This window comes from Apiospora marii (assembly GCF_038362585.1).
Source record: "Apiospora marii strain CBS 49790 chromosome Unknown utg000005l_segment0_segment0, whole genome shotgun sequence".
NCBI classification, from domain to species: Eukaryota; Fungi; Ascomycota; class Sordariomycetes; order Amphisphaeriales; family Apiosporaceae; genus Apiospora; species Apiospora marii.
In genome coordinates this window covers 954364-978575 of record NW_027117377.1, presented here as the reverse complement: position 1 = coordinate 978575, position 24212 = coordinate 954364, and the positions used below count along the sequence as shown (strand labels likewise).

The window sequence follows — 24212 nt, the reverse complement described above, 5'->3', positions numbered from 1 at the left end:
GTGTCAAGATAAACTTCAGGCCATTAACCCAACCATCTTTCCACACATTCCACGGCGCCCTTGATATGTACTCTTTAAAATGCGTAAGATATAAGAAAGCTCAAGTCCTTTTCCCCCTATTTTTTCGGGATTGAAATAGGTTTATTACGAGGTTGTAGAAGAAAAGCGCAGTCGTATTGTACTTATGATGTAGATATGTGCATTCTGATTCGACATGCGCGTGGTGGAAAATGAGACGATGCTTCTCAAATCCGTAACATAGCGCAGTCTCCTGTCTGGTGCTTCGTTCGAAGGCACGGACAGGCGTGTTTGATCCGATATGTAGGTCTGTCGGATCGGCGGGCAAGTTTACAGGGCCTGGGCCCACAGGCGACTGGGGAGGCTCATCTCTAGCGCCTTGCCAGTGAGGTGGGATTGGTATAGTTCATCGGGCAGTTCCCTTATCTCAACGGAAGAACGTTGGTAGAGATGGCGGGAGCACGACAAACCATGGAGTTTGATCAACCGCGAATTGGGCTCTGGGATAACATATCAATATCTTCTACGATACCCCTTCAATTGGCCTCTTCGGCCTTGAACAAAGCTCTGATATTAATTTGTCCCTTCCTTCTCGAGTGAATTACTTGACTAGTTTCAAACTCTATTCGGCTCCAATGCTTATTTGTCCTATGCGAAACATGTTCAAACTTCCCAAGTGATTCAACATAGATTCGCTTTCGTGATCCTTTCAGCACCCCAAGCTTCCGCCCATTGCAGACTGCTGCAACCTCCCTTTAAGCATTGGGCGATGCCGCCGTCGCATCCTGCATTACCGACAGGATAGGGAGTGTTGTCTGGTAGAACTTGGGCAGAGCTTCGAGGGGCGGCCGCAAATAGTAAATGTTATACCATCCAACTCATGTGGGGATGGATCGATGGGCGACTCAAAAAGGTCCCTGTGGGGACACACCTGGGGCTGGCGCTAATGCACCCGGAACAAGCACTGACAACGAACGGCGGCAATCAGCACTGCAGTGTTTCGTGCGGGCGTCCCCTTCAAGGCTCGTCACGTCACTACTTCTCCAACCTCACCTATCTATGTACGTCAAGCAAAGATGCCTCTCTTTCCTCGTCCATGGCAGCTATACTCGAATACTGGCTGAAATCGTCACACCATACTAAGGCACATGACGCAGAAGATATGCATCCCATCGAAGCTGAATTTCTAAGCGACAAGACGACCTACTGAATACATACCTTAGGTATCGAGATGGGCGTCCCCCTCTTAGACGGCAAAGTGCAGTAGTAGCGGATGGGCGATGACCGACCCTGGCCTGGTCGTGGTGGTAGGGTGGGCATGCAAGCATGAAGGCGGCTTCTGGTGTCTGGTTCAGGGCTGGGGGTAGCCTCCTATTGGCAGCGATCTGCGTGTGTTCTAGTCCTTCCCCTCGTTCCAACTAACCCCTAGCTCGCCTGCTGTTGGCCCAGCTTCCCTCTTCACCTCCCACCCTGCCACAAATTGACTGCCCTTCCTGCAAGCCTGGGGATTGTAAGCCTATCAAATTTCCAACTCGGTCGCCCATTTGCTCCGCGATGCAATGCGATATGCCATGCCATGCCAGGCCATGCCGCCCTGTCACAGCTCGGGAATAGCAATTCGTCCAGATTGCAAGTAGCCCGGTCACCCAGCCAGTTAGTTCACTTCGCTCTCAGCCCACGACTTGGGACGACATGTTGCATTAACCTTCGCCAAAAGACTCGGCGCCACCTTGTAGCTTCCGGCGTCCGCCCACGGCCATATCTGGCTTTGGCGCCAACTCGCCTGGGTTGGTGGGCTAGTATGTAGGTATGGGCCTATCTATCCAGCTATCCTATCCATCCTGCCAGCTTCCATGACGGCCCAGAGATAGTGGTAGATGGGTTGGCTGTTTCCATTCCGCTAAGTGCTTATCAAATCTCGATCGGTAGGCCATACCCTAACGCGGATGTCGGCCGGCGACGGCAAAGCATCCATGCCATTCATTGTCTCCCCGCAAGCGCAATCCGACCCTTGCTACATGGGAAATATCAGACGGATGCTAGCAGTAGCCAGTAGCAATAGTGACTTGGTTGGCAGCGGCTGGCGTCTATCTGCTCAATCCACTGCACCCCGGGCATCATGGGCAGTGGCCGCGACCAACAGCCAGATAGATTGTCTTGAAACAACTGCAGATCACAGATTCTGGCCTTATGTTGGGTCTGGTCTGGTATGGAGGTTAGGTAGACTTTACTTGGGCGGGTGGGTTAGGTCACGCTTCATGGGGTATTCGAATGCAACATGAGTATTAACTGAACCCAATTGCATTGATCGATCGATATTGAAAGCCAAGCAGCAACACCAGCACCAGCAGCAAGCAGACTGAGCACACCATCTTCTTGCTCGATTGGCACTCAGATCGCCTACCTGCTACCGGTGTAAGTATATTACGTACCCCCCAACGTACTGCTCAGACCTATCGTATGGAGATTATGATGTAGATTATATAGTGAACGACAGGACGTCTAGAAAGACAAAAGGGTCTCTCCAAACTCCAATTCACCCGTGCTTGTGCTGTATTGTTCGTCTGTAACCTTGACCGTGTCGTGCTTTAGCCAAGGTTCATTTGCCGTGTCTCGCTGCAGGGATGCTGAACTGAAGATAAGGCTGCCCTTCCGTGAGTGAAACACAGGCGCTCTTTCTTCAAGTCTTAGGTACATCGGCTCCCAACTGATATACCCTCCACCTCCATCTTCCCTGCATGTTTCCTCTTTTACCTAACCCTTCTTCTTTCGCCTGACGGCTGGTGTATATTCTTCTCCTACCTAACTCCCGCTCTTCCCCCTCTTCTCCGTTCACATTCTGAACAGATCAGATCAGACTCCATACAATAATTGAAAGGAACCGAGGTCGTATTTCTTTCTCTGATTGCCAACGTATCTAGTCTGTCGCAATTGCTTGCTACCTACCTGCCTTGGACGATTATCGAATGTTGCTAAGAGCTTTGGTTCGCATGACTGTAATCGGCTCCTGTCTTGGAACGACCCCGCTATCTAGGCCAGCCCCCAATTGGCCCAGCCCGGCCGGTCTCGTGAAGGAAGAGGCAAGCGGTTAATTAAGTTGGGCAGTCCCGTTCCCAGAATCGCATGTTAACGTCTTTCCCTATACCATTTGCACTTTTTACCGGTTTCTGCAAGAGAGATTTCGAGGGATTTTTTTTTTTTTTTTTGGAATTGTGAGAGTGCAAAAACCCGCAAGAAAGAGAGAGTTGCTTCTTTCCGGCGCCACATCCCCAAACTCCATATATGCTAGAGAGTATGGCGACAATTGCTCTCCCCAGACCCATAGCGCCCCACCGGTCATCATCGGGCATCGTAACATTGCAGTCGCCCATAACCATCGACACAATTAACACGCAGCAACAGACCGCCGCCACCCCGGTACCCAACAAGCACCTTCCCGTCTGTCCCACCGGCCCGGCTCCAGTGCAGGAGCCCAACACTCCTCCGCCTTCGCCCGCCCGCGAGGACGAGTGTCGCCAGCTCTCCCTGCTCTACCCACCCGACAAGTATACCCACATCGAATCGGGCCCTCTGTCCATATACAAAGTCAATGCCGCCGACATCGCCGCTGCTTTGGATTATATCTCCCGACAACCACTCCCGGACCCATCTCTGGTGTTTCCGTGGCTGCACGGGCTGCATCCAAACAACCACATCCAGCAGGCCTTCTTTATCGCGCGCAAGAGGGCGCTCAGAAGAACGCCTTGCTGCTTGAGGGGACTTACAATTGTCAAGGCCGACGGCGACCTCAGCGTCTCGCGTCTCAAGGGGGCCATTGCTCCATCAGAACTACTACAGCCGGGCGCAGATGGCGAGTTTCTGGACGTGGATCCCAAAGATGGCTTCTCGGTCAGGAACTTCCAGATTCAGCCCGCAAAGGCGGCAATGACGGCCGACATAGTTGTTTACGGCGAAGATCCGGCAGTGGTGAGAAAGGTGGCCTGGGAATTGGCCTCGGCACAGGCGAAATGGCGGAAGAAGCACTTGGATCAAGACCTCGAGCTCCCCAAGTACAACACCTTCATCTGCACGGCTTCCTTCAAAACTTTTGAGCTGAAGCACAGCGAAATCGTTTCGATAGACGCAGAAGGGCATCTGACGGGCGACGTCGTAGACTTCTTCCACCAGGAACGGGCCGAGATGTATGCGATGACCAAGGCATCCGAGATATCCCACAACGTGTGGCTGGGCCCTACGCCAGAGCCTGCCAGCGACGAGGAGCAGCAATTTGATGTCTTGATAGAATGTAGTGACTTGGGACGCTTGAACCCGGGCGCCTTGAAGGCCATAGCCGAAGGGCCTGATGAGGACGTCAAACACCCCTATCTGGACTTCCCCTCGTCTGGGAGCATCCTGCCGCCTACATGGTCCCACGCCGAAGCAGACGGTATCCTAGAGACATGCAAGTGGATATGGCATCTTTCGCACGGAACCCTGCCTCCCAAATCTGACTTCGACGGAGACGTGGACATGGATGGAAGCTCAGAAACCCGGACGATCCTGCCAAGGAAGGTCCTCTTGCACTGCGCCGACGGATACACCGAGTCTTCCTTGCTGGGTATTGCCTACTTCAGTTACAGCACCGGCCGTGCCGTTCCTGATGCGTGGCTGAACCTGCATACTACGATGAAGCGCAATTTCTTTGCTTATCCTACGGATGTTGCTCTGCTTACTTCGATTGCGCCCCGGCTCTTGCGCGAGTCCCCGCTATGCGTAGACAAGAGCCTCTTGGAAATCACCGCCCTGGTCCATGACGAGCCCAAGTGGATGGCAAGCCTGGACGGATCATTCCCGAGCCGGGTGCTCGATTATATGTATCTGGGCAACCTCGGGCATGCCAACAACCCAGACCTGCTGAGGGCCGTCGGTATCGGCCAGATCCTCAGCGTGGGGGAGACGGCCATGTGGAGGGATGGCGAGCTGGAAGAATGGGGACCCAAGAACGTCATGGTTGTCCAGGGAGTCCAGGATAACGGCATTGACCCCCTGACAGACGAATTCGAGAGGTGCTTAGAATTCATTGGTAAGTCTCCATCCTGTTTTTTCCCCTGCCCCCTTTTTGCTCTCAAGGCTAACCACATCACATGACAGAGCGTGGGCGACGAAATGGCACAGCCACCCTTGTTCACTGCCGAGTCGGTGTCAGTCGAAGCGCGACCATTTGTATTGCGGAAGTCATGCGGGAACTGGATATGTCGCTCCCACGAGCGTACTGCTTCGTCCGCGCGCGAAGACTGAACGTCATCATTCAACCCCACCTCCGGTTTGCCTATGAGCTGCTCAAGTGGGAAGAACTGATGCACTCGAGGCGAGTCGCAGAGAAGGGGAACGAAGACTTTGGAGTCAAGCGAGAGCTAGAGTGGGCCGATATCGCCCGCGAGATCGCCCTCATGAACCGCCCTTACGCCAGATGATCTGGCCAAGGGGTAGGTAATGATGGTGGAGTTGTGAGACTGAGCTGTGATATGCTCACGTCGGAGCAACTTCAGATACATGCAGCCGCATGAGACGAGCATCAGCCGCGCCGATGTGACGGCCTGCTGCTGCTGCACTCCATCCGCTACGGGTCAGAGAAACTGCTTGAAGAAAGCTCTCCCCGACCCAGGATGCGTGCCATGGCGTTGGGCAACTTGCACTTGACTGAGGCATGTGACTCGAGCAATAACGCAAGAACGGAGAATGGCCATTCGCTACTACACAATTTACGTTCGCTTCATACGAGGACATATACATGTTGGATTTTGCGATGTATAAAGGGCACAATTGACGAATTTGTTGTTTCTCTTTTGGAGGGGGGACCCCTGATTGAATAATCAAAGGGGGTACATATTGACCGGGGAACATTCCACGGTACCTTGTCACTGGATGACGGCGCTTGTTTTCATTCTTCTCTCAGCTTCTGGCACCACAGGCGCCTACTCTGGGAGACAGAGAGGGGGTGGGAGCCACTTGGGCTTTTGACGATCTAGGTCATCATTGTAAGGCGTTTCGGTGAGGGGGAACTGACCAACTTTTAACGAATATCATGTCAACTACAACAACATATTTCCATTCTTTTACTACTATTATATCACTTATGTGAGAGGAGAACAACTTTTGAGGGAGGGGAGGGGACAAATACCAACTACCACTACCATTGCTACTACTGGCGCGAACGTTCGTTGGATGATAAGGTGTGTGTGTGTGTGTGTGTGTGTACTCAGTCAGGAAGAATAGTGTTCTTAACCCTACTACTACCTATGCCAGGATGCCTCAAATTAGGATGGGCGTGAATATGGTCGACATAGATTATGCAAATGGTTTGTCACCTGAGGAATAGGTAGCGTACCAACTGCAGGGACGTGCAGTTAGTTGCTGCAGGGCTGGGAGAACAGCATATCCATGATTACACGGAGGGTCCGAACTTGCTTTCGACACAGCATTCAAAGTAGTGTCTTATGCACTCCTAAACATTGAGAGACAAAAAGGCAGTTCCGACCGACTGGCAGACAAGGGGCATTGGAGAGGAAATCTGACCAAAAAGAAGGGCAAAAAACATACAACACCGAGGATTCCCAGGTCGTCACCGACCCTAGTACTAATTCGGCTCTCTGCTGCTTATATATGGGAGAGCGGACGGGATCCCTAGTATTCAGCAGGATATGGTCGTATGTGCCAGAAATGTGCTTTGCTGGACATTATAATGCATACAGAAAAGCATCTGAGTCTCTCCCTCTTTGTGCAAGTGCTTGCCTGCCCATTAAGCAAACGATCTGCTCTCCTCCGTCAATCGATCAGCCAACTACCACCTTCTTGGCATGCGAACCCCCGGGCAGTGGTCGGTGCTAGATATGTATGGCAGCTGCACATGCAACATGTAAGCAACTCTTCGCTCCTTCATCGGACCCGACAAGTGCGGAGAATTGGAATGGCGTGAAGCAAACTCTCGGATTCTGGCTGGTTTCGGCAGGTTGGAGCGGCCCAACACCCCGATACCAACGCCGACCCCAGTACCGTTGGGGGTTCGCAAATCAAAAATGTGTCAGAAACAATCAATCTACTATACTCGCTCGTCGTTGGTTCGTGGGGTATGAAAAGAGACCGAAGTGACCATTTCTTGTGATCTTTTCTCGTCTGTTTATGGGGGTGTGGTTTGTAGCTGCGAGACCTTTTACTGTTTCGTCATAGATCCCAATTCTAGCCCGATGTCTTCATCATCCCAGCTACCACCGGATGGCCGACCGGTATCGACGGGCCAAGACCCTGAGAAGGCCGAGGGCACAGCCGATCCCGTCCGGGATGACGCCAATTCGCAGGCTGTGCCAAGTCACGCCGCCGAGAAGTGGAACGAGCCAAGAATCAATATATACCGGCTTTCGGTCACGAACTACTCCTTTGTCATCATGGGCATGAGCGATGCCTGTATAGGGCCGTTGATACCCTACGTAAGTTGCCCTAGCCAGAAAGGTTTCGATCGGAGTATCTGTCATCATTCACCACGTTGATTCTGACGGTGACTTACTTACTTACACTCACCCCTTTTTGGTAAAACATGACAACAGATAGAGGAATACTACAACATATCCTACACGCTCGTCTCGCTCCTATTCCTCACCTCCTTCGTTGGCTACCTGGTCGCCGCCCTGTCCAACAACCTAGTGCATCACCACCTGGGCCAACGGGGCGTGGCCGTGATCGCCCCCTCGGCGCGCATCCTCGGCTACGTCCTGTTGTGTCTGCACCTGCCGTTCCCGGCCCTGCCGCTGCTGATGATGCTGCCCGGCTTCGGCAGCGGCCTCGAGGACTCGGCGTGGAATGCGTGGATCGGCAACATGGCGTCGGCCAACGAGCTGTTGGGTTTCCTGCACGGCTCGTACGGCCTCGGCGCCACCGTTGGCCCCCTCGTCTCGACCGCCATGGTCGCCAAAGCCGGGCTGCCCTGGTACGCCTACTTTTATCTGATGATCGGCCTGGCGGCGCTCGAGCTGGTCCTGGCGTCGACCGTGTTCTGGGGCGCCACGGCGGACCGCTACCGAGCCAGAGCTACGCGCGGTGGCGGTTCGGCAACGGCCTCGGATGGGAAGCGCACCACGACGCGCACCGTTATGCGCGAGCCCATCACCTGGCTCCTGTCCGTCTTCCTGCTGGCCTACGTCGGGGCCGAAAACGCCCTGGGGGGCTGGATCGTAACCTTCATGCTAGACGTGCGGCACGCCGCGCCCTTCGACGCCGGGCTGACCGTGACCTTCTTCTGGCTCGGGCTGGCCGTGGGGCGCGTCACCATGGGTTTCCTCACGGGCAAGATCGGCGAGAAGCGGGCCATCGCGGCGTACCTGGTGCTGGCGATCGCCCTGCAGGCGCTGTACTGGCTGATCCCCAGCTTCGCGGCCTCGGCCGTCTTTGTCAGCTTCGAGGGTTTCTTCCTGGGGCCCCTGTTCCCGGGCGCCATCGTCGCGGCGACCAAGCTGCTGCCGGTCGACTACCACGTCTCGGCCATCGGGTTCGCGGCGGCGTTTGGCGGGGGCGGGGCGGCCGTCGTGCCGTTCGTCGTGGGGGTGGTGGCGTCGGGTCGGGGGGTCTGGGTGTTGCAGCCTATCATCTTGGCGGTGCTGGCGTTCTTGTTGCTGGTCTGGCTCGCGCTGCCTGGGGGGCTGCGGCGGGGCGGGCTGGAGCATGCGCAGGAGACGGAGGAGAGGATTGGGCATCAGGTCGTGATGGCGTACAGGTGGGTAGGGAGAAAGGCTGGCAAGGCCTAGACAGATCGGGGTGTAGAAACCATCAGGGCCCAATATAGGGGTATGTCTTCTGATTGTAGTTGCAACTTGTATGCCCATTCTTCAATTGTGTAGTAACATGGCCGTTATCCTTGGCTCATTTCAGCCATGGAGGATAGGAATGTATGTCACGTCGAAACTGATTTGCCAGATCGGCTCCCCGTCCAAAATGACCTCCTCAATTGCAGCCCGAATGTCGAAGTCCCTGCCCTCCGAGACAATCCTTGCCGTCTGGTACTGGCACGAAGCGGCACGCCAACCGACCCGGGCCAGGAGGTCGTCGTCGAGCTTGTTATCGTAGCTGAGAAGCCCGTAGGCCGTCTGCGGACCCGCGAGGCACACCCACGGGTCCCTGCCGTCGATGCAGCCGAAGTAGACGCGGAGTTTGAGGTACTCCCGCCGCGGCTCCATGACCAGCCGGGAGCGGAAGGGCCCGTCGTAGAAGCTCACGCAGCACGTGGGCGACACCAGGCCGTGGGTGATCCACAGGTGGCGCATGGTGTCGTAGTACCGCGGCGGCCAGTGCGCTTTCTTGAGCGTCTTTTCCAGCACCCGCAGTCTCGTCATGCGGAAGGCGTGGCGGTGCAGGGACGAGAGGGCCGACATGGCCTCCGGGGGTAGCAGGTTGGCGAGATAGATGGGCTCGATCAGGTGGAAGGTGTCGCGCTTCTCCTTGCGGCTCCGGGGATCCGTCAACAGCGTCCAGGAGCGGGCTCGCGCAAAGACGCCTCCGCCCAGGTGGCGGATTAGCACGCCCCATTCCTCGTAACAGCCTTCGTCGCGGCAGTTCAGGGGCAGGAAGAAGAGGCACGGCTCGCTGGCCTGGGGGAGGATGTAGCTCAGGATCTTGATGCCTTTGCTGGTCGCTAGCAGCTCCGGGCTGGCGACTGAGGCGTGTTTGGGTTGCATGTCCTCGGCGTTCCAGAAGAGGCGCGGCGAACAGGCCAGGATGCTATGGAGTCCGAAGGTGTTGTTGTAGCAGTCCGGGCCGTGTTGGTATTCGGCAAAGCCGGGCATAGCTCGGGTCTGCCACGCGAAGAGGCTCAGGTCGTTGCTCTGCCTCATGATGTCTTCCTGTAGGCGCTTGTAAGCTTTGCCGCCCTCCCCCGTAGAGAAGGGGCATGTTGATGTCGAAGATACCCAGCAAACAGTACGCCATGTCCTCTACCAGTGTCGTCTCGCGCGTGGCCGCCCAGCACATGCGCTGGCAGATGGGTATCGTAGCCAGCAGCCTCTTAACTCCGGTGTTCGCTTCCCTTCTGCTCAAGACGTCGACTCTGATCCTTGTGATGGACGCCAGGTCTTCATGGAGCTCACTTCTGGTCCCGAATTGTACCCAGTGGCGATCGAAGAACAAGACCTCCCGAGGGGCGATGAGCTCCTGGAGCGTCCAACCCCGCTCGAACCACCGGCAGCTGGCCAGGTCGCTGCTGAACTGGTCATAGTCGGTATAGGTGGGGTCTGGGGTGTAATCCTCAAGATAGGCGAAGCATACAGCTGCATTGGCGTACCACTGGAACATGGAATTGATCGACTCCGACAGCTCGGCGCTGCTTGACTTGTCTATGCAGCACGTATCGACCCACAGGTATTCGATTCCCGTTGCCGTGGCGAGGCGGCAGGAATTGCGGATTTTGCCCCATGCCCAAGATTTCTGCTGTCTCGCCGTCGCAAGGTGCTCCAGGTCCTGGAGAGTGATCTCGCCCGCCTCGGACCAAGTGTGTGATAGGATGGCGTAGCGAGGCCGGTCGCGGCTGGTAGGTTTGTACAGTGTCAAGAAGTCGGGATTACACTCCACGTCAGAGCATCTGATTAGTTTCATGTCGAATCAGGTGGTTGCTGTTGCTGTTGCTGTATGGATACAGCACACCAAACAGCATGATATGGCACGGAAAGCTTCTATGCATGTGGAAATCTCATGACCGCAATGCACCTATCAATACATATTGTGTACTGGCATTCATAGCCAACCCCAAATGGATTGAAACGTGGGCATGTATATTGGTTTTTAGAGGATTGGAGTACAATTCTGGCCAAGCCCGCACACTCGAATCCTGGTAATCTGCTGACCTGCTGATTAATCCCCGTGGCGTACTCGAACATGGATATTAAGTAGCCATCCCTCCTGGGTTCTTCTCAAGGACACAGATGCTGAGCTGAAACGATTGCGCGCTGGAAAAAAGCAATAAATTCACCCAGCCAAAGAGAACAATTCTCAGAATTATGGCCGCTTACGCATCCAACAAGAACACATCTTTGGTCCACCTGGCGAAAACGACTCGCACCCCCCATACTGCCATGATATCTATTATATCAGCGTACGACAAATACAGGTTTAGTTTCTTGCTCAAAAAGAAACAGTGCCACCACTCGATTGCAAATGCAACATGAACCAACCCGTTCTCTGCGCACACATCCCTTCGGTCAAGTCGCCGCTGGAATGGGCACAGGACCCTGTGGACCAATGCTCGCCCCTATGTTGGCCTGATGCATCGTCCGCGGCCCCAGCGAAATCGGATAGTCGACGGCCGTGTGGAACATCTGGTAATTGGCCCACATGACGATGTCGCCCTCCTCGAGGCTCGGCAGCAGGATGTACTCGGGCCTCAGCACCCTCTCCTGGATCGGTTTGAGAAACGCCCGGATCTCGGCCACGTCGTCGATGACGCGGGGCCGTTGCTCGTCCGGCGAGGACCGGACGAAGAGCCTCCGGGCGCAGATGCCGTGGACCTGGAACGCCTTCTCGCCCGTGACGGGGTTCGTCCAGACCATGGGGTACCGCTTGACGGCGGCCGGGTCGAAGCCGCCCAGCTCCTCGACCGCCTTCTCGCGACCCTCGGTCTCGAGCCCCAGGCCGTTGGGCCGGCCGCGGCAGTCGCCGATCCACATGTAGGGGTGCGGCGCGTACTCGACCCAGGAGTGGTCCGCCATCCGCTGCTCCTCGGGCGTCATCAGCCCGTACGTCTGCACGTTGCTGAAGAAGGCCGTGAGGCCCGGCTCCGACTCCATCTCGAGCCCGGACCCGTCGTCCCAGCGGATGGTCACTGGTTTGCCGTCGACACTGCGGGGCCGCCGGCAGCACCGCAGCGTCGTGAACCAGGCCGGGTCGCGCCCGTAGAGGGGCGCATCCATGTGCCAGCGCTGGAAGCGCGTGAAGCCGGCCGCGAACTCGGCATCGGGCAGCGGCTTGGCGTGGAAGTCGTGCGACAGCGCCTTGTGCAGGGTCTTGTCCTGGATGCCGTAGTGGTCCGCCCCCTGGTAGCCTTTACCGATCAGCCGGACGTTCTCGGCGCCGGGGATGCCGATGACTTCCCGTGCGACTGAGAGGACACCGCCTTTCTTGTTGAAGGACTTGATATCGCCGTGCGAGTGCACCTGCGGCGCCTCGGGGTCGAAGCGGGTTACTAACTCCCACTGTGGGCTAGGCTCAGCTACGGTCATCCGGGTAGGGTACTTGCCTAAAGTGATTACGTGAAGGGTGTTCGACTCACCTGCTTGATAGGGGCAAGATCCTTCTGGCCCTTGACAACCACCACCTTGTGGGTCCATATGGCATCGGCCAGTGCCTTTACATCGGCATCTTCAGGGGTCATCGCATGTATTAGACCAGAGACTGACTCAACAGCTAAGCGACTCGTTGTGCTCACCCGTAATGTTGTTCAGATCTAGCCCCTCCACTACCGCACCAAAGTCATGTTTATCCTCGGCCGACTTATCCAACAGGGTGAGGGTGAAGCCAGGGTCTGGCCGTGTGATAGCATGGGGAGACATGATTCATGTATGGACGGGGACAATGCCAGTCAATTGGCAATGAGCAGACTACTGTGTACCAACTATTTCTTATATATACTATGAACCAGAGACCATTGCTTGTCTGCTACATGGTTTTGGACATATCAAGTTGATGTTATCTCTGTCGGTTGCAACAAGTCGCCGCTGAATGTCGGCCATCTCCGCCGGTCGGGGTATCAGCCGAAGTGTGGGGTTGATAGCGAAACTATCACCCTGCAGCAGAGACGTCAACGGCTTTGACACCCTGGTGAACAAGATTGCTATCTTCTGTTTACTCAGTTCTCGATTCATGCAGTGGCCGCCATCGGACATCGGTATCAGTGGCCTCGGTTCAAAAACCAGGCAATATGTATCCCAGCCACTCCATTTCAATAAAGGCCGATCTACAGAAGGGCAAGCAGAGAGACGGTTTCGTGATTGATATAGACCTAATAGACTCGCTCTCTAGATTAGATACAGCTGCATAGTCAAGATGCTTGCCAGGTTCTGCTTGTTTTTGGCTCCTTTAGTCGCTGGGGTGCTCTGCCATGATGAGCATCCCCTTGAGCGACGAGACCATCAGTTTCCTATACAGGATCCGAAACTCTCGATCAACGGCATTCCTTATTCTACGAGAGCATATTGGATGAGACAAGCCAACCTGGCTCTCCACGAGCCATGCCCATTTGCCGCGTTCGGCTCCGTCATCGTCAACCATACCGGCGACAACGGGCTCGGCCAACTTGTATGCACGGGAGCCAACTCGAACCGGCAGACGGGCAATCCCACCCTCCACGGTATGTCACACCCCTGGAACTAAAATCCTTTAACGTGTGTGTCTTGCATACTGATTGATGTCCACTTGGGCGGTATGCAGGCGAGATCGCCGCCATCAACAACTGCACCAGCATCCTCACGGACCCCCGGGGCCCGTACCAGCTATCGCCGGCCGCCGCCCTCGCGGCCTTCCCTCGCTCACGCTCTACACCAACGCCGAGAGCTGCCCCATGTGCGCCTCGGCCATCCGCTGGGCCGGGTTCCGCGAGTACGTCTACGGCACCAGCATCGACACCCTGGTCGCCCGCGGCTGGGGCCAGATCCGCGTCGCCTCGGCCGACATCTTCCGCCAGTCCTGGGACTTGCCGTACTCGAGCCGGCTCATCGGCGGCGTGCTCGCCAACGAGACGGATACCTACTTTGGGTGGCAGTTTGATCCTGCGGCGCCGTGTCCGACTGGGTGCGGGAGGGCGCTGGGGGCGGCGGGGTGTGTGGCGAAGTAGGGACTATAGGTCATCTGCGTGGGGAGTTGTTGACATGTGGATAGATAATAGGACTTCGGAGCCAATGCAAAGTCCGATTAGATGTATATACTTCAAAATAACCGTGGGCCACTCAGGGCCGTCCGTAAAACCGGGAGCGGCCATCCCCGATACTGATTGAGGAGATAATGGGGAGTGCCAGGCTGCATATGCAGCATGTACACTGATTGGGTAGGTTGTAATACCCCGCCTGGGGCATTACGTTTGCTGCATCGGCACTTGGCTTCCATAGGTTGATCCTATCAGAGGACGTCATGGGTTAGGATATCAATGTTGCATAGATAGGGGTTCACCGTGCTTGCCGACTCATGAGAAAAGTGATGAAGGCGCACTCTTGATAGAGGCTTCGTGTAAATACAGGAGAAAAGTCAGGTCACGAGAAAATGAATCTCATATAGGCCCGAGTAATCGTTGTATACCACCGCATCGTAATAATAGCATCAGCTATTACCATGGCCAATGGCACAAAGTACGTCGATCGGGAGATCCCACAGGTAAGTCGGTCCATCAAACTTCAAGGACGGCACATACGACGCCAGCTTCGTGATCACTGATAAACACCCTTACTCCGTCGCGCAAAAGATCTCGCTAGCCGACTTCGACACGCGCATCGACGAGATAACATCCCAACTCTGCAACGCGGCCGAGCACGTCGGCTTCTTCGCCGTCGTGGACCACGACATCGCCCCCGCTGACGTCGCCGCCATGTTCGCGCTGTCGGAGCGCTTCTTCCGGCTGCCCGACGCCGTCAAGGCCACGGTCCCCTGGAACCCGGGCAACGTGGGCTGGGAGCGGGAGTCGCAGGTCCGGCCCTCGACCGGCGCGCCCGACCGCAAGGAGTCGTACCAGCTGCAGTTCGGCGAGAACATGGCCGGGCTCTGGCTGGGCGACGAGCACCTGCCCGGGTTCCGGGACCGGTGCCTGGCGTTCATGCACCGCCTCCAGCGGGTCTCGGAGCGCCTCATGATCTGCCTGGCCCGCGGCCTGGGGTTCGCGGACGACGATTACTTCGTCCGGTACCACGACGCCTCCAAGCCCACCTGCCAGAGCGTTATGCGCCTGCTGCACTATTTCGAAACGCCCCAGGGGCTCGATGGCGACAATAACGACAGCGACAAGACGAACCAGGTCTACCACCGGGCAGGCGCGCACGCCGACTGGGGCTTCCTAACCCTCCTCTTCGAAAAAGAAGGACAGTCCGGGCTAGAAATCTGCCCGGGGCGGGAAGTAGTAACGACGGAGCCCCACGCCGCCCTGGGAGAGGACGCGGCGGCGTGGTCCAAGGTGCACTTCGTCCCAGGCAGTATCGTGTGCAACATCGGCGACCTGCTCATGTCGTGGTCGGACGACCGGTTCAAGTCGACCCTGCACCGCGTCAAGGCCCCCCGCGGCGAGCCGGGCGACTACTACGGCGAGCGGTTCTCCATCGCCTTCTTCAACCAGCCCTGCAAGGACGCGCGGATCCAGGGGCCGCGCAAGAAGTACCCCCTCGTCACGGGGGAGGAGTTCAACGCCCGGGCCATGTCGAAGCACTTTGCCGCGCTGCAGGCGAAGCTGCGGGCCAAGGCGGAAGAAGGGGCGACGGAAACAGGGGCAGGAGGCGGGAGCGAGGATACGATGGACAGCAGCAATAGCAGCAGCAATAGCAGCAGCACTGCAGCGGCGGCTCAGGTGCCCGCTGCTGCGTGAAATCCTTCTCCCTTTAACCACGAGTCCGCCAATAGCGATTCAGTTCATAAGTGATATGGTCTGTCAATTAATCTTGCGATAACTATTATGATCCAAACGCGAGATGGGTCGCTCACCAGGGGGTGTATAGCGGCGAGCACCAGTCGGATGGAAATGTAATGATTCTTTTATTCCCATGACACTTTCGTGTCAATGAACGCCCAAGGCCTTTCTAATAGTAGATCATGCTCCCCAAGACCATGCTTTCACGCAAGACGCCAGGTCTTCGGGTCAAACTAAAGGGGTTCGGCACGATGTAGCAGTTATGCCACGAAGATCCTCGAGAGTGCACATGTTGGTATAATATGATCCATCTTATTGCTGGATGTATTCGTCAAAAAGCCATTAAAGCTAAATCCATCTGTATCCGTCCAGACGATCGAAAAACGAAGCGGCAGCATGGCTGTAATAATACATGGGGTATAATTGGCCGGACGGGGTAGGATATATCATCGGTTGGCCTGCTCTAGGACATCGACTTCGCCACATTCCAGAACTCTTGATACTTGAATCGCTGAAGATAATCCCGAGCATCCGTATCCGACTCCATCACCCTCGAGCCCCACTTCTGGAAGGCGCGCTCGCGGATGTCGCCCTCGAACACCAGCTCGCACTTGTTGGCGCCCAGGTCCTTGAGGCCCTTCTCGTCTTCGGCCTTGAGCCACTCTCGCATCGCCTCGGTCTTTTCCGCCGTCTTGTCCCTGAGATGGGGCGTTTTCCGTCCAGTCGATGCGGTTCAGCATGAGCTGCTTGTACTTGCGTATGCTGTGGTCACCACCCTCCACAATCACCAGGCTTTGTTTGGGGTGCATCACGCAGGCGCCCGTCAAAGCCATCTGCTCTGCGTTCCGGCCAATCTTGAATCGATGCTGGCCATTGACGAGAGTGGTAATCTTGAACACCAGCACATGAAGGCCTTGAGCTGCGTCCTTTTCTTGGTTGGCGGCAAGCTTCTCGTGCCGTTGCTCCTTGGTAAGTTTCCGCTCATCGTTGCGCTGGAGATGTTCGTCGTGTCTCTCGGCAACCTCTTTGCGAACCTTGGCTTCCACGGCAGAGGGATCCAAAACAGCCTCCTGCCCAAGGACTCTCATCAAATTGCTCATCTTCACCTTGGGCTTCTCCGGCTCCACAAGACCTAATCTCTGCTTGGCCTGCAGTTCCCGAAGATCGGCCATTCGGCGTTGTCTCCGCATCTTGGCCTGCTCCTTCTGGGTTAAGTACATGGGCTTGGGTTCCGGGATGGTCTTGTCCTGGGGCGGTTCGATGGCCACGGGGTGTTGGATATATGCTGTAATAATGGAGTCGGGGGTGTCAATCTTGAATTCGGAATCGTAGGAAGATCCCGAAAGCAGTCCTTCGTCGGTCCACTCGATCTCTGGCGGCGCTTCCACAAGAAAGCTCTTTTCTGAATCGTCTTCAATGCGCTTCGTCGTTTGTGTGATCTTGCGCTTCAACTCTTCCAAAGCTGCCTGTCGCCGCAGCGCATTCGCCTGGGCGATATATTTGCCCTTCTGATTGAAGACCAGCTGCCGCGACTGACGAGGCTTGGCACCAGCGGCCGGAGGAGCGGAGGAATCGGCGAGGTACGGGTTGTGTTCCGGGGCCGTGGACTTCGGTTTGGATGCATCGTTGCGCGAGGACGTGTATCTCGAGTTCTTTGACTGGTTCGACTTGGAGAAGGGTTTGGGGGGCGCGCCCAAATCAGCGAGGGCCGGGTGTAACCCTACGGCCAGTCCTCCAGTAGCAACGTTCTTCTGCGGCGGCGCGGACATTTCTGCTAATGCTGGGTGTAAGGGCGTCGACAAGCCACCTTTTGCCTGGCTGGAGCCTGCAGGAGCGGCGACTGGGTGTAGGGGCGTCGATAGGCCACCTTTCGCCTGTGTGGAGGAGCCGACGGCGGCAGCGACGCGGGCCTTGAGAGCGGCAAGCTTTTCGGCTGCCGAAAGCCCCTCGGGTTTCTGAACTCGGTTCGAAGCATCGTGTCTTGGCCCAAGGCCAGGTGAGCCGTGCCGGTTCATGGTCGAGGAATAGTAGATGTGAGGGGATAATGAAGGTTAGCCAGGTACCTTGGGACGTCTATGGGCGGTGTTGGCTGTCGACAAAGGACTGGCGCAGAAAGAGGATCCGATGACCGCAATGCAAGGCAGATAGGTGGGATGGAGATGCTGTTGTTGGATTATGGGCAAGTTGGCAAAACGGCAAAAGCTGGAATGCAATGGCCGATTGTGATTGATACGCCTTAGCCTTATTCCGATACCCAACTCCCATACCGTCTGTCTGCATTGTAACCTGGAGCTAAAGCGAGCTCTGACAGCACCTTTTGTCCAAGTCACGTGGCTACACCTATGTATCTTTTGAGCAAGTTCAAGCGGATTTCAAGCTTGAAATGCACTTCTCGAGTTCGATTCACTCTCCCTTTATTATTATTTTTTTTTTTTTCGATTTTCTTTTTTCGAAGAATAATTTATGTTTTACCGTATAGTATTCTATTTTTTATAAAATTTCAAGTTTTATTACGCGGCTGATACGTTCGATAGAAGTGCATATATCGAAATCCAGCTTTGCCGGTTTGTCCTCGCAGGGGCTTGTCGAGAGAGGGTGGCCCACTAAGCTTCCCACTGTAAGTCTAAGTGCAGAGGCGCTAAACCGCCCCGCTATCTGCCGGTTTTCACCGCTAAAAAAAAGTTGTCGGCAGCTTGCGCCTCTGGTTTTCTGCCACTCTCGGTCATTTCAATGCAGAGCAAACCGAACGAAGCAAGACAGTGAACTTCCACCCCACTTAGCTATAGGAAAAAACCGAGATATCTTCACTTTTTCCTGTCCCAGTTACACCGGCTTACCGAGGGACATGCAATTCTGAATGCTCTAGGCCAAGCTGAGGCCTAGAGTATATTGTCTTCCCTGTTGACTCTTGTAAACTGTAGTCGCCAGTTTGCTACGTCCTAGCCAAGCAATCCTAAACGAGCAAGCCGCTCCCACACCACCGGTCACACCACCATCCATCCACCATGAATATCTCACAACCTATCTCGTCGGGCATCGACAGCGTCGATTTCGACTTCCTCTCCCCTGCCGAAATCAAAGCCATCTCGGTCAGGCGCATTGAGAACCCTGAAAGTTTCGATGATCTGCAAAACCCTCTCCCGGGCGGTCTTCAAGATCCGGCTCTTGGAGCATGGGGCGAGCATCAGTGTTCCACATGTGGTCTTAACCAGACCAGTTGCCCTGGCCATTCCGGTCATATTGACCTTCCGGTATGTATCCCAACTATCGGAGAGTAGGCGCTCGAGGAATACGGACATGCAACTGACCGTGACTCGTACAGGTTCCCGTATACCATCCAGTATTCCTCGACCAGATTATGCGACTACTCCGGGCGCAATGCGCATACTGCTACCGCTTCCGCATGAGGAACGAAGACCTCGCGCTTGTATCGTGCAAACTCCGCTTGTTGCAGTATGGTCTTCTCAACGAAGCCCATTATCTGGATAAGATCACATCCGACACCCAGGACATCCCTGGCGTCCCATCAATGGCCGACGAGGCTGCCGACGAGGCCGTAGATAGTGCGTCCGTAAACAGGGTCATGCAGATGCGAGAGGCCTATACGGAACATGCGTTGAGGAGGCATAAATTCGCAACCTCGGAGATCAGGAAAGGAAAACATGAAGGTTCTGCCGAGATGCGCAGGGAAATTGTCAAGGAGTTCTTCCGAGATATGGTCAAGGGCAGAAACTGCGCGACTTGCAAGGGTATCTCGCCAAGCTATCGAAAGGATCAATTTGTCAAGATCTTCGAGAAGGCTCTGTCGCAAAAGGATGCTGCCAAGATGGCCCAGGGCAATTTCCGAAGGAAAGACGCCTTGACTCTTACTCTCAGACAAAAGGCCAAAGTCGCTGAGAAGAAAAAGCAGAGCCACAGTACCGACGAAGCTATCGCCGACGTGGAGCTTCAGTCAAGTGAAGAAGAGCAGGAACCCGAAGAGGAGGAGGAGCCAAGCGACGAGGGCGAAGGCGAAGAACTCGATGAAAACGGCGATGTTGTCATGACCGACGGCGCCCAAACGGCGTCCAAGTCGAAGAAAGAAGAGCCTGCACAGCGATATGTCGGCTCAATGGAGGTCTTGTCCAGGCTTAATCTGCTGTTTGAGAAAGAGCAAGAGATGATATCGCTGCTTTACAACTCCAAGCCGCAGAGCATGCAGTCGAAGCCCATCACAGCCGAGTCCTTCTTCATCCAGACCGTCCTGGTCCCCCCAACAAGTTCCGACCCGAAGCTTTGGCAGCCGGTGGCGCCCTCGCCGAGTCTGACCAGAACGGTCTATACAAGGTTATTCTCAATACTTCGTCTAGGATCGCACAGATCTTTGGCGAGCTTCACAAAGCCGCCAACTCTCCAGCAGAGCAGGCCGGCCGGAAAAGGGATATTAGTGAACTGCACGAGGCCAGCGCTGCGCTGCAGGACGCTGTCAACTCCATGATCGATAAGGACCGGAATCCTGTTCGGGGACAAGCTGCCAAGCGACAAGCCGATGGAATCAAGCAGAAGCTCGAGAAGAAGGAAGGTCTGTTCCGAAAGAACATGATGGGTAAGCGAGTGAACTACGCCGCTCGTTCCGTCATCAGTCCGGACCCGAATATCGAGACGAGCGAAATCGGTGTCCCTCCCGTGTTCGCCCGGAAGTTGACCTATCCCGAACCTGTCACGAGCCATAATTTCCGCGAGATGCAACAGGCCGTCATCAACGGCCCGGACAAGTGGCCAGGCGCCGCCGCCATTGAGAACGAGAACGGCCAGATTATCAACCTCAAGAAGAAGTCAGCCGAGGACCGTGTGGCCTTGGCCAACCAATTGCTAGCCCCTAGCAACCACAACGAGAACACTCAGAAGGGCAAGAAGGTGCACCGTCATCTTGGAAATGGAGATGTTGTCCTGATGAACCGTCAACCGACGCTGCACAAGCCTTCCATCATGGGTCACCGAGTGCGGGTTCTTCCTAATGAGAAGACTCTTCGCATGCACTACGCCAACTGTAACACATACAACGCTGATTTCGACGGTGACGAGATGAACATGCATTTCCCTCAAAACGAGCTGGCCAGAGCCGAAGCCATGCAAATCGCCGATACCGATCACCAATACCTCTCTTACACGGCTGGAAAGCCCCTGCGAGGTCTGATTCAAGATCATTTGTCCGTGTCCGTCGCTCTTTGCAACAAAGACACCTTCTTGGACCAAGGCGCCTATCACCAGCTTGTCTACGGTGCCCTGCGGCCGGAGCATGGGCACATCACGTCGGACAGAATCGAGCTGGTTCCTCCCACCGTCTTCAAGCCCGTACGCCGGTGGACTGGAAAGCAAGTCATCACAACCATCTTGAAAAACATCAAGCCCATTGGTTTCGGTGACTTGTGGATGACTGGTAAAACATCATTGCCTGCGTCGCGTTGGGGATCCAAGACCGAGGAAGGCAAGGTCTTGTTCCAGGATGGAGAGTTCATCCACGGTATTCTCGATAAGGCTCACCTGGGTCCCAGTGGCGGAGGTTTCATTCACGCAATCCACGAGACATGGGGGCCTGAGACTGCTGCAAAGCTTCTGAGTTGCATGGGCAGGCTGCTAACCCGGTACCTAGCAATGCGAGCCTTCAGTTGTGGTATGGATGATTTGCGTCTTACGCCTGAAGGAGAGGCGAACCGTAGAAAGGAGCTGGCTGCTGCCTCGACTGTCGGTTTGAAAGCAGCTGCCAAGTATGTCAGTTTGGACGAGAATGAAGACATCAGCCCCACAGATCCTCTGCTGTTGGAACGCCTGGAGGCTGTCATGAGAAACGACAGTCAACAGGAAGGTCTCGATACGATGATGAATGCAGCAAACTCCATGGTCTCGGGTGCAGTCACCAAGGCTTGTCTTCCGGACGGTCTTGAGAAACCCTTCCCCAAGAACCAAATGCAGTCTATGACTTCTTCCGGAGCCAAGGGTAGTGGTGTCAACGCCAACCTCATTTCTTGCAACCTTGGACAACAGGTTCTGGAAGGCCGAAGAGTACCGCTCATGGTGAGCGGAAAGTCTTTGCCCTGTTTCCGACCTTACGAGACCAATGTTCGCGCCGGAGGCTACATTGTGAACCGTTTCTTGACGGGCATCCGTCCTCAGGAGTACTATTTCCATCACATGGCTGGACGTGAAGGTCTTATTGATACCGCTGTCAAGACATCCAGATCCGGATACCTGCAACGTTGTTTGATCAAGGGTATGGAAGGCCTTAAGGTCGCCTACGATACCTCAGTCAGAGACGCCGATGGGTCCATGATTCAATTCTTGTACGGAGAAGATGGGTTGGACATCACCAAGCAAAAGTACCTCCACGACTTTGGCTTCGTGCTCCGAAACCGAGCTTCCGAGGTTGCGCAACTCTCCATCGACGAGAGAGGCTGGCAACAGGATATCTTCTCTTCCAAGGAGTACGCGCAGAAGTACATGAAGAAGGCCGTCAAGGAAGCCAAGGCCAACAGCGCTTTTGCCCGCGACCCCATCTCCACTGAGTTGAACCCCAACCGCCACGCGTTTGCCACCTCGGAGAAGTTCTACGAGAAGGTTACTGAGTACATCAAGAACAACGAGGATGGTCTCCTCAAGGAGAAGGGTAACAAATCAGCATCCACCGAGCTCATTGCCCGCAAGTATGCCGAGATTCTCCTGCACACCAAGTACCTCAGCTCGCTTGTGGAACCGGGCGAGGCCGTCGGTATCGTCGCTGGACAGTCTGTTGGTGAGCCGTCCACACAGATGACGCTGAACACCTTCCATTTGGCCGGACATTCGGCCAAGAACGTCACCCTGGGTATTCCTCGTCTCCGAGAAATTCTCATGACTGCTAGCGACCACATCTCGACACCAGCCATGACTTTGATGGTGAACGAGGAGCTTTCCGAAGAGGAGATCACTCGCTTTTCGAAAGCCATCAGCAGGCTTCCTCTTTCCCACGTCACCGATAAGGTCGTCGTGAAGGAGCGTGTGGGCAAGGGCATCGGCTACCGACTTGCCAAGATCTACGACGTCAAGCTGCAATTCTTCAAGTCGGATGAGTACACCAGTACCTACGGCATCAAGATTGGCGATGTGCTCCGGGTGGTTGAGAGTAAATTCCTGTCGCTACTGAAGAAGTCCATCGAGAAGGAGATCAAGGCAAGAGCTGCCAGAGATGTCGCTTCTGCTCCTGAGATTGGCGTCAAGGCTGGCAATGTCGAGATGGCTGCGCCCGAGGGTGAGCGTGCGCCCCGTGACGAGGATGACGACGACGACGACGATGGTGATGACGACGCCACCAATGCCAAGTCTCGCCAAAACCGAACCGAGGCTGTTTCCTATGGCCCCAATGACGATGACGACGACAACATTCAGCAGAGAATGGACCAGGAAGGCATGGACGTTGATGAGGACGACGTGCCGGAAGATGAAGGCTTTGGCGGCAGCCCTCCGCCAGAAGGGGATTCTGACGACGATGAGGAGGCCGGTGGTGTTGACAAGCAAAAGCTGAACAGGAGCCGTGAGGCACGGGCCATTGAAAGATTCCAGGCCATTTCGCAGTTCTCGTGCGATGAGAAGCGCGGCCGATGGTGCGAGTTCTCACTGGAGTTTGATGCCAACATGCCCAAGATCCTCATGCTGAGCCTTGTGCAAGCGGCGGTCAAGAAGACTGTCATCCAGCAAATTGACGGCATCAGTGACTGTACTTATGTGGCCGATGAGAAGATCAAGGATCCCACCACGGGCGAGGAAAGGCAACGACCGGTCATACACACCAACGGTGTGAACTTGATTGCGATGCAGAAGTACCCTCACATGATCAACCCCAACAAGACGCAGACCAACGACATCGCGGCCGTGCTCCGGGTGTATGGTGTTGAAGCGGCGCGCAGCGGCATCATCCAGGAATTGTCAGCCGTCTTCGGTGGTCACGGTATCAGTGTGGACAACCGCCATCTCAACCTGATCGGAGACTACATGACGCGCAACGGCACGTTTACTCCGTTCAACCGAATGGGTCTCCGTGGCAACGTCAGTCCCTTCACCAAGATGAGTTTCGAGACGACACTGGCCTTCCTCAAGGACGCCATCCTCGATGGCGACTGGGACGATCTCACGTCGCCCAGTAGTCGCATCGTCATGGGCAAACTCAGCGGCGTGGGCACGGGCGCATTCGACGTGCTGACGAGGTTGCATGCCAAGAACGGCAAGAACCAGATGGTTTAAGCTAATCTGCCGTCGGGTCTGTCTGGATTTTTGTTTCGAGAGGCGTCACAAAAGGGGGGAAAAGGAATTCTGCAATATTTTCTGCTTGTTCGCAATTTTTGTTAAGCTTGCCGGGTCTTTTGTACTGTAATGTTCACGAGTCCAGATGATGATGTATATAGATAGATGGATACCACCGTCGACTGGCAGCTTTTCCAATCCATCAAAGTTATCAATACCTCATGCGGAGCGGCAATGCAAGTGACAAGTCCATGGATCTGCATAGGTGTGCTCGAAGCTGCTCATGTAATCAGAGTAGGACTCGGTGTCGGTGGAACTGCTGAGACAA

At 55.3% G+C, this 24212-nt stretch overlaps 8 protein-coding genes across 8 annotated transcripts; 5 read left to right on the top strand and 3 right to left on the bottom strand.

Annotated features, from left to right (window-relative positions):
* Positions 1 to 3312: 3312 nt before the first annotated feature.
* PG985_008200 (uncharacterized protein) lies at positions 3313 to 5471 on the top strand (the record flags this gene model as incomplete). Its single annotated transcript, XM_066827968.1, has 2 exons — positions 3313 to 5080; positions 5149 to 5471. 2 exons carry the CDS (start codon positions 3313 to 3315, stop codon positions 5469 to 5471), a joined length of 2091 nt encoding a protein of 696 aa, XP_066682880.1.
* A 1770-nt stretch (positions 5472 to 7241) lies between these two features.
* On the top strand, positions 7242 to 8792 carry PG985_008199 (Bypass of stop codon protein 6; the record flags this gene model as incomplete). Its single annotated transcript, XM_066827967.1, has 2 exons — positions 7242 to 7481; positions 7599 to 8792. 2 exons carry the CDS (start codon positions 7242 to 7244, stop codon positions 8790 to 8792), a joined length of 1434 nt encoding a protein of 477 aa, XP_066682879.1.
* A 120-nt stretch (positions 8793 to 8912) lies between these two features.
* PG985_008198 (uncharacterized protein) lies at positions 8913 to 9719 on the bottom strand (the record flags this gene model as incomplete). The annotated part of the gene is made up of 1 exon (XM_066827966.1): positions 8913 to 9719. One exon carries the CDS (start codon positions 9717 to 9719, stop codon positions 8913 to 8915), a length of 807 nt encoding a protein of 268 aa, XP_066682878.1.
* A 1515-nt stretch (positions 9720 to 11234) lies between these two features.
* PG985_008197 (dioxygenase) lies at positions 11235 to 12581 on the bottom strand (the record flags this gene model as incomplete). The annotated part of the gene is made up of 3 exons (XM_066827965.1): positions 11235 to 12224; positions 12302 to 12390; positions 12458 to 12581. The coding sequence occupies 3 exons, from the start codon at positions 12579 to 12581 to the stop codon at positions 11235 to 11237; spliced, it is 1203 nt and encodes a 400-aa protein (XP_066682877.1).
* A 493-nt stretch (positions 12582 to 13074) lies between these two features.
* PG985_008196 (guanine deaminase) lies at positions 13075 to 13861 on the top strand (the record flags this gene model as incomplete). The annotated part of the gene is made up of 2 exons (XM_066827964.1): positions 13075 to 13378; positions 13521 to 13861. The coding sequence occupies 2 exons, from the start codon at positions 13075 to 13077 to the stop codon at positions 13859 to 13861; spliced, it is 645 nt and encodes a 214-aa protein (XP_066682876.1).
* A 491-nt stretch (positions 13862 to 14352) lies between these two features.
* Positions 14353 to 15589, top strand: PG985_008195 (uncharacterized protein; the record flags this gene model as incomplete). The annotated part of the gene is made up of 2 exons (XM_066827963.1): positions 14353 to 14394; positions 14483 to 15589. The coding sequence occupies 2 exons, from the start codon at positions 14353 to 14355 to the stop codon at positions 15587 to 15589; spliced, it is 1149 nt and encodes a 382-aa protein (XP_066682875.1).
* A 505-nt stretch (positions 15590 to 16094) lies between these two features.
* On the bottom strand, positions 16095 to 17646 carry PG985_008194 (uncharacterized protein; the record flags this gene model as incomplete). Its single annotated transcript, XM_066827962.1, has 2 exons — positions 16095 to 16329; positions 16385 to 17646. 2 exons carry the CDS (start codon positions 17644 to 17646, stop codon positions 16095 to 16097), a joined length of 1497 nt encoding a protein of 498 aa, XP_066682874.1.
* Positions 17647 to 18636: 990 nt separating this feature from the next.
* PG985_008193 (uncharacterized protein) lies at positions 18637 to 23884 on the top strand (the record flags this gene model as incomplete). The annotated part of the gene is made up of 3 exons (XM_066827961.1): positions 18637 to 18882; positions 18954 to 19916; positions 19991 to 23884. 3 exons carry the CDS (start codon positions 18637 to 18639, stop codon positions 23882 to 23884), a joined length of 5103 nt encoding a protein of 1700 aa, XP_066682873.1.
* Positions 23885 to 24212: the final 328 nt, after the last annotated feature.